The 13,128-nt window shown below is 36.8% G+C and overlaps 1 protein-coding gene across 2 annotated transcripts in view; it reads right to left on the reverse strand.

The window, feature by feature from the left end:
- The window catches only part of LOC128660496 (NFX1-type zinc finger-containing protein 1), a 325,702-nt gene that overhangs the window by 26,397 nt on the left and 286,177 nt on the right, over nt 1-13,128 (reverse strand). For both annotated transcript variants that reach the window (XM_053714391.1, XM_053714390.1), the window contains exons 15-16: nt 5,258-5,403; nt 4,060-4,170 (exon numbers count right to left, since the gene is read on the reverse strand). In XM_053714391.1, the coding sequence (XP_053570366.1) occupies nt 4,060-4,170; nt 5,258-5,403 (257 nt within the window). The remainder of the gene's footprint in view (nt 1-4,059; nt 4,171-5,257; nt 5,404-13,128) is intronic.

A 13,128-nucleotide genomic window follows, 5' to 3' on the forward strand; every position in this document is an offset into this window, starting at 1 on the left:
ATAGCGATGTGGGGGGCTTTCGGTTTAGGGGTTAATAGTTTAATTTAGTATATTTCATTGTGGGGGGCTTGCGGTTTAGGGGTTAATAGGTTTATTATAGTGTCGGCGGTGTCGGGTAGTGGCGGAATAGGGGTTAATATCTTTATTATAGTGTGGGCGATGTTGGGGTGCGGGGGAATAGGGGTTAATAACTTTAGTATAGTGGCGGCGATGTTGAGGAGCGGCAGATTAGGGGTTATTTACTTTAATATAGTGTTTGCAATGCGGGAGGGCCTCAGTTTAAGGGTTAATAGGTAGTTTATAGGTGTTAGTGTACTTTGTAAAAGTTTAGTTATGAGTTTTATGTAACAGTTTTGTTGCGTAAAACTCATAACTACTGCTCTCAAATTGCAAAACGGATCTTGTCGATGTAGGATGGAACGCAAACATTTTAGCCTCACCGCAAAACTCGTAATGGCTGCGCAATGGAAGTCCCATGAAAAAATTAAATTTTTACGAGTGCGGTACTGACGTTGCGTTACAGGCTAAAAAGGCTTGTGGTACAGCTATACAAACAAAACTTGTAATGGCTGTGGTGCTGTTTTAATGCTGAAATGACCATTTTTTTCAGCGTTAAAAGCCAAACACAAAACTTGTAATATAGGTGAAAGTTAAACACTCTCTAAAAGTTTCCTTAGTAATATTGCCTAACCTCCTACCAGACAGATTGAATCCCCACTAGTAGTTGGGAGCGATACTCTCCAGAAGCAGAAGAATCAACCTCTTCAAAGACCAAAAAAAGTGCGTGAACAATAAAAAAACCACTATGAGGAAAGGCTGAAGAAAGACGATATCTCAAAAGTCCTCAGAACTCCTCGGTTATCCTGTAAATCGTTAGGAGATGTCTACCAAGTGTTGTCTTGATAGCCTGCATTAAATAAAGGAAATCAACTTTCCTCTGAACCCCTAGCCCAGTCTCTCTTCTCATACTGTGTCCCACATAAACACTGCTGTTTTAGCCTTCACTATTTCACATAAAAAGTGCAAACACATCTGTCCATAATATGAATCCTTAAGTTGAAAGAAAGAGGATTAACTTCTTAAGTGCACTGTCCTCCAGTACCTAGAAGACAAAGGCACTTACTGTACCTTAGATCCTGCAGGACAGATGCTGCTCTTTAAGTGTGGCAGGTACTTTACTCTGTCATGGACCTGTAGGAAAATAAAGAGCAGAGTAACCAACTCTGGCTTATTTTAAAGGGGAAGCAAAGTGTTAAAATAAAAGCAAAGACTACCTCACCACCTTTTAACTGCTTAAAAGCCACCACTACTCTTACTGAAGAGATTGACATGGACACAGCTAAAACCCCAATCCTTGCTTGCAGGGAAAAGTACCCATAAAAAGGATTAAAATCTTCAGACACCAACTTCGCACAACCTTGATTGCCAGAGGCAAAGAGAATGACTGGGGATTATGGGTGCGGGAAGTTACACTTAACAGCTTTGCTGGGATGCTCTTTGCCTCCTCCTGCTGGCCAGGAGTTTAATATCCCACTAGTAATTGTAATGACGTTGTGGACTCTCCATGTCATAGGAAAGAAAACAGTGTCCTTTGTACTTTGCAGCTTCTACATAAATTTAAACTAAAACCTACCTTTCCAATGCTACTACTAAATACCCAGAACCCATGCATCTAAACAAATACTAAACAGTGAGAAGCCAGAATGATAAAACCATTTAAAGCCAGATAAAAAAACAAAACAAAAACAAAGTACCCATAAAAAGGATTAAAATCTTCAGACACCAACATCACACCTTGATTGCCAGAGGCAAAGAGAATGACTGGGGATTATGGGTACGGGAAGTTACACTTAACAGCTTTGCTGGGGTGCTCTTTGCCTCCTCCTGCTGGCCAGGAGTTTAATATCCCACTAGTAATTGTAATGACGTTGTGGACTCTCCATGTCATAGGAAAGAAAACAGTGTCCTTTGTACTTTGCAGCTTCTACATAAATTTAAACTACTAAATACCCAGAACCCATGCATCTAAACAAATACTAAACAGTGAGAAGCCAGAATGATAAAACCATTTAAAGCCAGATAAAAAAAAAAACAATTTTAAAACTGCCTTTATACCGAAAACTATTGCATATACACAACTTGTGATCACATAAGTTCATTTATATTGCAGATATTCCAGCATTTCTAGGACTGGGATGAGTTTAGTCTGGGAAATAAAGCATTGGAGTTGTGTCACTTTGGAAATGGAGTCACATTGGGTTGGAGGTGAGATTAGGTGGTGAGTGGGTGGGAAGTGACATTACATGGACAGGATACGGGTAGATAAGGGACATTCATAAGGTGTGGGAGTACAGCGAGAGGCACAACTGGAGAACTTGAGCACACTGACAACCTATATATTTATTTCTGAAGATTTATTTCTGAAAAAACATAAATCATTTTAAAGACAACTAGCTTAATAGTTTATAATACTTACAATGATCACTTTCAGACTGTGTATAACTCAATCATGCTTGAATTATCAAAATACATACTTTATATTTTTGATTTCGCATAGGAAATATTTTCCCATATGACTACTAATTAGTATTTACAATTTACCAGGGAAAAATCCACTGAGGTTAATTTAACTATAAATTACTTGAAAGTTATGTGTCATGTCTAAAGTTAGAATAAAGATTTCTTATCGACTCAAAGAGGTCTGTTGCATTTGTGGTGATGATAACGTATCTGTTACTTGCAACTGGTTCTGGCATCAGTTCTAGGATGTTCACTTTTCTGTACACAATGAATTTAAAACAAGTTTATAAGAAATAGAAGTAGCAGTGCTACAATTAATAAAAACTACTAATAATGTAATACACAGAGGGCTGGGCTATAACAGACACCATGATAACCTACAGTTACTAAAATGATATTGGAATGATTTTATTTCTATGTTGGAATCTAAAGGAATATAGGCCCCATTTACCAAAATGCAGGAAAACAAGTATCCCAAGTAGGGAAATCAATCAAGGAAACGTATGTGGGAAATTGATATCTCACAAAAGAAACTTCTACAACTGAAGTGATGGTAAATCCAAGCATTTAACAAACGCTAGGTTTTACCATCACTAAAACGCGAGGGGAGTTTAAGCGATGAGATCTAAAAAATACGGTGCTAAACTCACCCTTTCTGTTTCGTTACACAGCGCTAAATTCAGTGGCTCTGGCCACCCACAGCACATCTTTTTTTTTTCAATGAGGTGACGTTTGCACCGCTGAACCAACATCTGTGCGTGTCAACTGACAAGTCCCTGTAAGCACGCACAGCTAGTGGTTTAGAGGTGCAAGCGGAACCTCATTGGTAGAAGACCGATGTGCCATGGGCGGCCGGAGCCGCTGAGTTTAGCGTTGGGCAACGAAACAGAAAGGGTGAGTTTAGTACCCTATTTTTTAGATCTCATCACTTAAACTCCCCTTGATTTTTAGTGATGGTAAATCCTAGCGTTTGTTAAACGCTTGGCTTTACCATCACTTTAACAAATGGCAGGATTCCAAAATATCTCTAGTTGTCCATTATCAAAAGGAAAAGTTGTGATATTTGTGCTATTGAAACAATGACTCGCCAAATTTCTACTTCTCCCTGCACAAAATAGGTTTACTGTGCATAATAACAATATTAAAAATTAAATATATATAAAAAAATACCCAAAATTACAATACCCTGTTTAAAACAGTTTCCTCTAACATGTATATTTTTGATATTTTTTAAAGTAATACAATGAATTTCACAACCTTACCATACAAATGTATAAGCACTATTTTTGGTATATGATGGCGTGCTTATATTTTTTTTTATTGTAAACTGTTTACTGCTTACTACAGTTTTATTAGTTCTTCATCATTATTTGCCAGTAAAGATTATCCTGGTAAACTCCTTCTGCTGAAACAATTATATTTCTTAAACACTGATTTTAAGTTATACTGATAATATACACTACAGTCTCCTAAAAAAATGTTTGCTAATTAGTAAATTGATGATTGTATTGAATAGTAACTGTTTTTGATAGAACTTACTTGAAAGTCAAGGCGAACATATGGAACGTTCATGCAAATCAGCCTTTCAAACATAGACACCTCTAAGTTGAAGTTCCTGGCCAGCTCATACACGGCTGTGCTTGGGCGCAACTGTGAAAGAACAATAATAAGAGAATGCATCAATCAGACTGTGAACATCAATACAATTTAACCTGATATCAGAAAAAGTTAATGGAAGGACACATCTATATGTCCAAGTGGACCTTATAGTGAGTTGTTGGGATAAAAACAATAAGAAAGGGCTTATGGCCTATCAATTTTTTTTATTAAAATGTCATGTAATAAGTGTCATTTTTTGCAAATGTAGCATAAATGAAAATACCACAAACACATATTGCTCATATGGATTGTTTAACTGTAACAGATGGTCAGAGTTGTGGACCACAGGTAGGCCTTCCATGCTGTTGTTGGGACCACAGGTGTTTTCACTGGATGTACCATCAATTGTTTTATCTCTAGACTGCTGTTATTTCACTAGCATTTCAGTCACACCTTAATAAATGAGGCCCATAGGATGGCATTTTGAAAGGAGCTATTGAATTTAACCCTTTGGATGCTAAGCCATTTCCCACCTAGGTTCTAAGCTGGATTTGAGCTTTTTTTTTTTTTTTTTACTTTTTTTAATTTATTTTTTACTTTTTTTTTCCAGATCCCCAAGTTTCTAAGAGCAGAATGCCCCCATTTCCCTAAATTGTCTATTGTCAATTTTAAATAAAGTTGTGCGGTGACATCATCTCGTCATTGCACACCACGCAAATCGTGAAGCCCCGGTGGGAGCCCCCAGATTGCTATCAATGCTCCTGTTAACTTAAATATTTGCATCAGGCTACACCAGGGTCTATAATAGTAAAACCTATTTCGGAAAGACAGGGTTCTTTTCATACTATTTTCACATGTATTGCTAAGTTTTCTGCTGTAGATAGGATATGCTTTCAATAGAATTTTTTATTGACCTTGCTATTGAGGAGACTTACATGCAAAACTCAGTGCACAGATTTTATGGACACAGTGCTTAGAGTCAAATTAAAATGGGATATACACATCCAGTACTTTACTTTCAGCTTGTAATACGAGATGTAAACCCGTCTTTAATTGACCAGCAAAAATCTCTTTCTGCACTTCCACAAAACTATCTTGTTATATTATGTGACTATTTTTGATTAGAAATGTACAGTACCTGCTGATGGTCTCCAATTAGTACAAGTTGCTTGCATCCTGGACTTAATGCTGTGATGATGTGAGCTTCTAATACTTCTGCAGCTTCCTCAACAACTACAATTTTAGGTTGAATGTTTTGGAGTATTCTTCTGAACTTAGCAGCCCCTAAAACAACAAATTATACTGTATACATGACATTTTTTAGAAAGCTTTTTGGAAGAAAAAAGAAAAAGCCCAATATGAAACATGAGCGTATTTTACATTGAACAATATATTCATCTAATCCAGCCTTTACAGAAGCCAAATAACCACAGTTCATTCTTGCAACACAAATATAGAGGATTACATTCTTACAGACCCAATACATCTAACCAGACTCCCTCATGAACAAGAAGCAGCCACTCCAAACTACCTGTAAACGTTCAGTTTTTAAGGTAGCAATAAATAACAGACACACACTCATTCACATACATACATACACACACATATTTTAGTTAGTCTGACATCAATAGTGGGGAAGATATTTGAAGGGATTATAAGGGATTATATTGATGAGCATATTCGTGTAAACAAGATTATGAGTTCTAATCAGCATGGCTTTAGGAGAAATAGATCATGTCAAACTAATCTAATTAGATTCTACGAGGAAGTAAGTAAAAATATAGATAAAGGGGAATCAGTTGATGTGATATACTTAGATTTTGCAAAGGCATTTGATACAGTGCCACATGAGAGATTAATGCACAAAATTAAGGGACTGGGAAAAGCTGAAAATGTTAGCTCATGGATAAATAACTGGATAAAAGATAGGGAGCAACGAGTAGTAGTAAATGGATCATACTCAGATTGGACAAAGGTAATCAGTGGCGTCCCCCAGGGATCAGTACTGGGCCCTGTTCTTTTTAATATTTTTATAAATGACTTGGAGCAAGGATTAAATAGCGACATCTCTATTTTTGCAGATGATACTAAGTTAAGTAAGGTCATTAGGTCAGAGCAGGACGAACTCTCTTTACATAGAAACATAGAAACATAGATATTGACGGCAGATAAGAGCCATAGGCCCAGCAAGTCTGCCCCACCTTACCTAACAGTATAAACTTATCTAGTTCGTAGGATAGCCCTATGCTTGTCCCATGCATTTTTAAAGTCCCCCACAGTGTTTGTTGCTACTACCTCTTGAGGAAGTTTATTCCATAAATCAATCACTCTTTCTGTAAAGAAGTGCTTCCTCAAATTACTCCTGAATCTACTACCCTTTAGCTTGAGCTCATGACCCCTTGTTCTTGAATTTTCCATTTTATGTAAAATACCCACAGCCTCAGTTTTACTAAACCCTTTAATGTACTTGAAAGTTGCTATCATATCACCTCTTTCCCTTCTCTCCTCTAAGCTATACATATTTAGGTCATTGAGCCTATCCTGGTAAGTTTTATTTTTTAGACCATGTACCATTTTGGTAGCCCTCCTTTGCACAGATTCAAGTTTGTTAATATCCTTCTGAAGATATGGCCTCCAGAACTGCACACAATACTCAAGATGAGGCCTAACTAATGATCTATAAAGTGGCATAAGAACCTTACTATTTCTGCTGCAAATACCTCTACCAATACATCCAAGCATTCTGCTAGCCTTACTCGCTGCCTTACTACATTGTTTACTAAGTTTTAAATAATCTGAAATAATAATTCCCAAGTCCTGTTCCTCGTCTGTAACAGTCAGTAAAGTGTCATTGAGTCTGTAATTAACATTTGGATTTTTCTTCCCTAAATGCATTATTTTACACTTTGCTGTGTTAAACTTTAGATCCCAGTCGTTTGTCCAATCCTCCAATTGTTGTATATCACTTCTCATTTTGTCTACCCCCCCTGGAACATCCACTCTGTTGCAAATTTTTGTATCATCTGCAAAGAGACATACTTTCCCCTGTAGCCCTTTGCTGATATCGCAGATAAATATGTTAAACAAAACAGGCCCCAGAACTGACCCCTGAGGAACACCACTAGTAACAGCCCCCTCTGCTGAATGAACTCCATTTACTAAGACACTTTGTTTTCTGTCCTTAAGCCAGCATTCCACCCAGTTCACAATTTTTGAATCTAGACCAAGGAGATATAGTTTGTGAATAAGTTTATTGTGTGGGACGGTGTCAAATGCTTTGCTGAAATCTAGATATGCTACATCAACTGCTCCTCCCTTGTCTAATACTTTTGTTACATAATCAAAGAAGTCAATTAGATTAGTCTGACATGATCTCCCTGAAGTAAAACCATGCTGATTTTGGTCCTCTAAATTGTTTGTCTTTATGTAAGTCATAATTCTTTCCTTTAAGAGGCTTTCCATTAATTTCCCTACTACTGAAGTTAAACTAACTGGCCTGTAGTTGCCAGATTCTTCTCTACTGCCCTTTTTATGAAGAGGTATTACATTTGCTATTCTCCAATCATCTGGGACAGCTCCTGTTAATAGTGACTGATTAAACAGATCAGTTAATGGGACAGTTAGCACTGAACGAAGTTCTTTTAAAACCCTTGGATGAATATTATCAGGACCCACTGCCTTTGTAACATTTATTTTTGATAATGCTAACAAAACCTCATCCTCTGTAAAAAGATTACTGTTAAGCTTGTTTCTATTTTGCATAGCATCCCTTAATGTAGACATTGTATCTTCACAATCTTTAGTGAAAACAGAACAGAAGTAATCATTGAGACAGTCTGCAATCTGCTTATCTCCTTCTATTATTCTACCATCAACTGATTTCAATTTTACTATTCCTACCTTATTTTTTCTTCTTTCACTGATATATCTAAAGAATGTTTTGTCCCCATGTTTTACTGACTGTGCTATCTTCTCTTCTGCATCAGCTTTAACCTTCCTAATTAACTGCTTAGTCTTTTTTTGTTGGAGTCTCCATATTTTCATATCATCATCTGCTTGTGTGTGTCTGTAATTTTTATAAGCTATCTTTTTTGTCTTTACAGCATGTGCTACTTCTTTGGAAAACCAAATTGGTTTCCGCTTTCTTTTACTTTTACAGACATGTCTAATACAGTGTGCGGTTGCATCTAAAATGGCACCTTTCACAAATTCCCACTGTTCTTGAACCCCTGTAATAAGATTTTTCCCCTTTAAATAGTTTTTTAGGTATTCTCCCATTAATGAAAAATCTGCCGTCCTAAAGTCTAAAACTTTTGTTTTAGTCTGGGTGTACAGTTCCTGAACATGAATACTAAACCAAACAGATTGATGATCACTGGATCCTAAGTTCTCACCTACAGACACATCTGAAACTGTATCACTGTTTGTAAGTATTAGATCTAATATAGCTTCCTTACGAGTTGGTTCCTTGACTAATTGTTCAAGTGATTCCCCTAGCAGAGATTCAAGAATATACCTGCTTCTAGCCGATCTAGCAGAAGGAATCTTCCAGTCTATATCTGGCAAATTAAAGTCCCCCAGTACTATAACCTTACCCTTCATGGTCATTTTGGTTATTTCATCTAATAACAGATTGTCCAGTTTTTCATCCTGCAATGGAGGCCTATATACAACCCCTATTCTAAAAACATTTTTATCTCCAATTTCCAAAGTCACCCAAATACTTTCCACCTCATCATTTGTTCCTACAATTTCAGTAACCTTTATATTTTCATTTACATACAAAGCAACTCCTCCACCTTTCTTTCCTACTCTGTTCTTTTTAAATAACCTGTATCCAGGTATGACTATGTCCCAGTCATGCAAATCATTGTACCATGTTTCTGTTATAGCTACTAAATCCAAGTTGTCCCTAGTCATTATTGAAATGAGTTCAGGTAATTTATTTCCTAAGCTGCGAGCATTTGTGCTCATGGCACGAAGAATTTTTCTACTAGAATTTCTAGAATTGTTACTTGGACTAACAAAGGGATTTGCTAAAATTAGAACTATGGGCAAGTGAATGGAAAATGAGATTTAATACGGAAAAATGCAAGGTTCTACATTTTGGAAGTAAAATAAGCAGGCTACGTATTTTTTAAATGGGACAAGACTTAGCCAAACACAGGAGGAAAGGGATTTGGGAGTAGTAATAGATAACAAGATAAAGATGAGTGCACAATGCAGGGCAGCGGCTTCAAAGGCTAATAAGATACTAGCATGTATTAAAAGAGGCATTGATTCAAGGGAGGAAAGCATAATTCTGTCATTATATAAAGCCCTGGTAAGACCTCACCTTGAGTTTGGAGTGCAGTTCTGGGGACCGATTGCTAAAAAAGATATTGCAGAACTAGAAAAAGTTCAGAGAAGGGCCACAAAGCTAATAAGGGGATTGGAGAAATTAACCTATGAGGAGAGGCAAGCCAAACTGGGTCTGTTCTCTTTAGAAAAAAGGTGCTTGAGAGGTGACATGATTACTTTATATAAATATATTCAAGGCCCATATACAGCGATGGCAGAAGCTCTGTTTATTCCAAGAAAATTGTTTCTGACAAGAGGTCATAATTTAAGGTTGGAGGAAAGGAGATTTAATCTCCTGCAACGGAAACGTTTTTTCACTGTAAGAGCAATAAAATTGTGGAACTCATTACCAAAGGAGGTAGTGAATGCCAATACCATAGATACATTTAAAAATAGTCTGGATACATTTCTGTATATAAAAAAAATTCATGGATATGATTGCTAGTATTAAATGGGTCACATTTTAATGGGGTTATTTAAGCTTAACTGGAGCTTTTTGTAAGTATTTTAGATTTGTATAGGTTGAACTCGATGGACTTCAGTCTTTTTTCAACCTTATCTACTATGTTACTATGTTACATATACTCACATCAGGGGCGTATCTTGGCCTAGGTAAACAAGGCACTTGCTTAGGGGGCAGCAGATTGGGAGGGGCGGAACTTTTTGAGTCTATACCATGATCAACTAACCCAGGACCATCAAATGACAGGCAGTAGTGAAGAAAGATTCAGCAGCACCAGAACGTTATAGTTAAAAAGCAAGCTTCTGCTGATCTGTCATCACTGCCTGAATAAGTGAGTGCTGAGTACCACCCTACTCCCTATAGTGTGATGTCACACACTAACCACCAATAAAGAACTGGTGTTTCAGGGGCACAGCAGTATGATACATATATTTTCCACTCATCATGTATGGCCCTTTGGGCTATTAGTTTAAACAAACCTTATGTCAAAGCTACTGTTTGTGTGCTGAGCTGACCTTCTCTCCCCACTCAACTGATCAAAGTGTTTACTAAGTGCAAGTGCCAGCTTTAAAATTTTTCCTGGTTAGATAGCCTCAGTATATGCTGCCAATCAATCTCCCTGCTTCTAAAGGAGATGAGTGAGGAAAGACCTTTCTTTAAGGTCTTTTTAACTCCTTGTCTGCTAAAGAGGAAAGTAAAAACAGTGATTTATTTTTTGTGGCTTGTTTTTTGGATATCTGTAATAGGTAATGTTGTATGTGTATCACAGAAAACAACTGTTTGAAGCAGTGCAGCCTGTCTAATGATTGTATACCTGCATTCTCTGTATGCAGGATTTCTGAATATATCTGTACCCTGTGTATTCATAAATGGTGGACTCTCTGCATGTAACATTAATGGCTTTCTACACGGTACCATTGGCTATATAACCTACATCCTGTATATGAAATATATGTCCACCCCTTTGTTGTATATAAATGTACAGATAAAGCTTTTCCTGGTTATAATTTTACACAGATGTAAACTCCTACATAAGTGTTTAAATACCCAAACTACACAGAGAGATGTCACACACACGCACACACTCACACTGCACTACATGCACTACACACACTCATCATACATGCACACTGCACTACACATACAAACACTGCACACACACTAGACAGACACACACACACACACTCACCATGCATACACACACGCACGCTTAAACATGAACATCTGCTTTGTCATGGCATATAAAAAACAAAATCAAGTTACACCCTGACCAAAAATGATTATGGCCAAAAAAGGCCTTAAATCTGAGGGGGGGGCAGCAGAATTTTTAGTGCCTAGGGCAGTATGAAACCTAAATACGCCACTGACTCACATATATGCACACAGACACACTGAACCAACCATATGATAAAATCAAGAGAAATCTGGAAACAAGAAAATAGTCAATATAGACTAGAAAGTGACTGCAGATTTATATGGCTAAAGTTGCTAACAATACTGGAGATTTCATGTAAATAAATAAAAATAAAATAACCTTGCCTGTGGGTGTCTTGAACATGTGGATGGGTTTAGTTTTTATTCCTAACAATTTAAATAAATAAAAATAATAATAATATTTTCACACCCAATTCTAGTGGCAATCCGCATTTGGGGCTCAGAACTTTTAATTAAAATATTTTATTTAGAAAACAAGTTTAAACTAAAAATATGGAGGAGGGAAACTCAATAATAAATTGAGCTCTCTGGGCCTTATTTTGTTATATTCAGCCATAAAGTGTTGGTTGCTCTAATTTACTTAAAGGGACATAATACTCATATGCGAATTCACTTGAAACTGATGCAGTATATACAGGAAAATATCACCTGAGCATCTCTATGTAAAAAAAAGGAAGATATTTTACCTCACATCTTCCTCAGCTCAGCAGAGTAAGTTCTGTGTAAAAAGTTATACTCAGCTGCTGTCTAGCTGTAGGTAAAAAAAAAAAAATGAACAGCAGCCAATCAGCATCAGCAGTGCTGAGGTCATGAACTCTTTTACTGTGATCTCATGAGATTTCACTCAACTCTCATGAGATTTCATAGTAAACTTGCTTAAACTGAAAAGGGAAATAATATGAGTGTGCACGAAGCTCACTCCCTTGCCTGTCCCGGGACAGGCATACTGATTTGCTGCTTAAAGTCCTTTGCAATGGGGTTTGAGAACTTAGGACATTTTGAGGTAAAATATCTTTCTTTTTTACATAGAGATGTTCAGGTGATATTTTCTAGTCAGTTTTTTACAGCTATGCTGCATCACTTTCAAGTGTTTTAACATTTGGGTATCATGGCCCTTTACTTTTTTAAACTTTATTTTTATTGAATTATGTATCTTGCATAGGCCTATCTTTGGGGGTTGATTTAAACAAGCAGCGAATGCTTCTTCCGACCGCGATCGTTTCTGGTCATAAGAACACTGCTCAACTTCTCCTCTATCTTTTAGGTGGTGGACTAAAATCCTCCCGATCCGATACAATCAGGATGATTGACACCCCACAAGCATTTCACTAGCTACTGCGAGTATTACCTTTCAGGAGGGGTAAAATTGCTAAAAAAAATCAGAGATTATTCAATTATTTTTTTAATAATTTATTTAGGGCTAGATTACAAGTGAGGCACAAACAGTTTTGCCATTTTCATTCCGCTAATTTTAGAAGTGCAGCGAAATCGTGAGTGCGCTAGTGCAATCGCCTTTTATGCTTCAATCCTTACCGCAAACTAAGAGCTATGGTTAACTGGTTTCCAAAAATAAAACACATCAAAAATACATTACAAAGTACACTTACACTCATAAAAAAACTATTAACCTCTAAACCGTGATTCCCACCACATCGCAAACACTAATTAAAACTATTTACCCCTAATCCGCCACCCCCCCATTGCAAATACTAATTAAAACTATTAACCCCTAAACCACCCCCCCCCCCAAAATAATAATAAAAAAAATTACAGAAGAAAACCTAACATTACAAAAAAATTAAAAAAATAACACTACACAAAATAAAAAAGTAATTACCAAAAATAAGGCTCCTGAAGTTTTTCCAGTACCAGATGCAATTTCTTAAATAATTGCCAAGGAATGGGCATTGTCTGGTATTCCTTATAATCCAGCTTCAAAATTTAAGAGGATGTTTCTGTAATCATTTTCTAATTTGTATATTTGGGAAACG

Source organism: Bombina bombina, chromosome 5 (genome assembly GCF_027579735.1).
Source record: "Bombina bombina isolate aBomBom1 chromosome 5, aBomBom1.pri, whole genome shotgun sequence".
In the NCBI taxonomy this organism is placed as follows: Eukaryota; Metazoa; Chordata; class Amphibia; order Anura; family Bombinatoridae; genus Bombina; species Bombina bombina.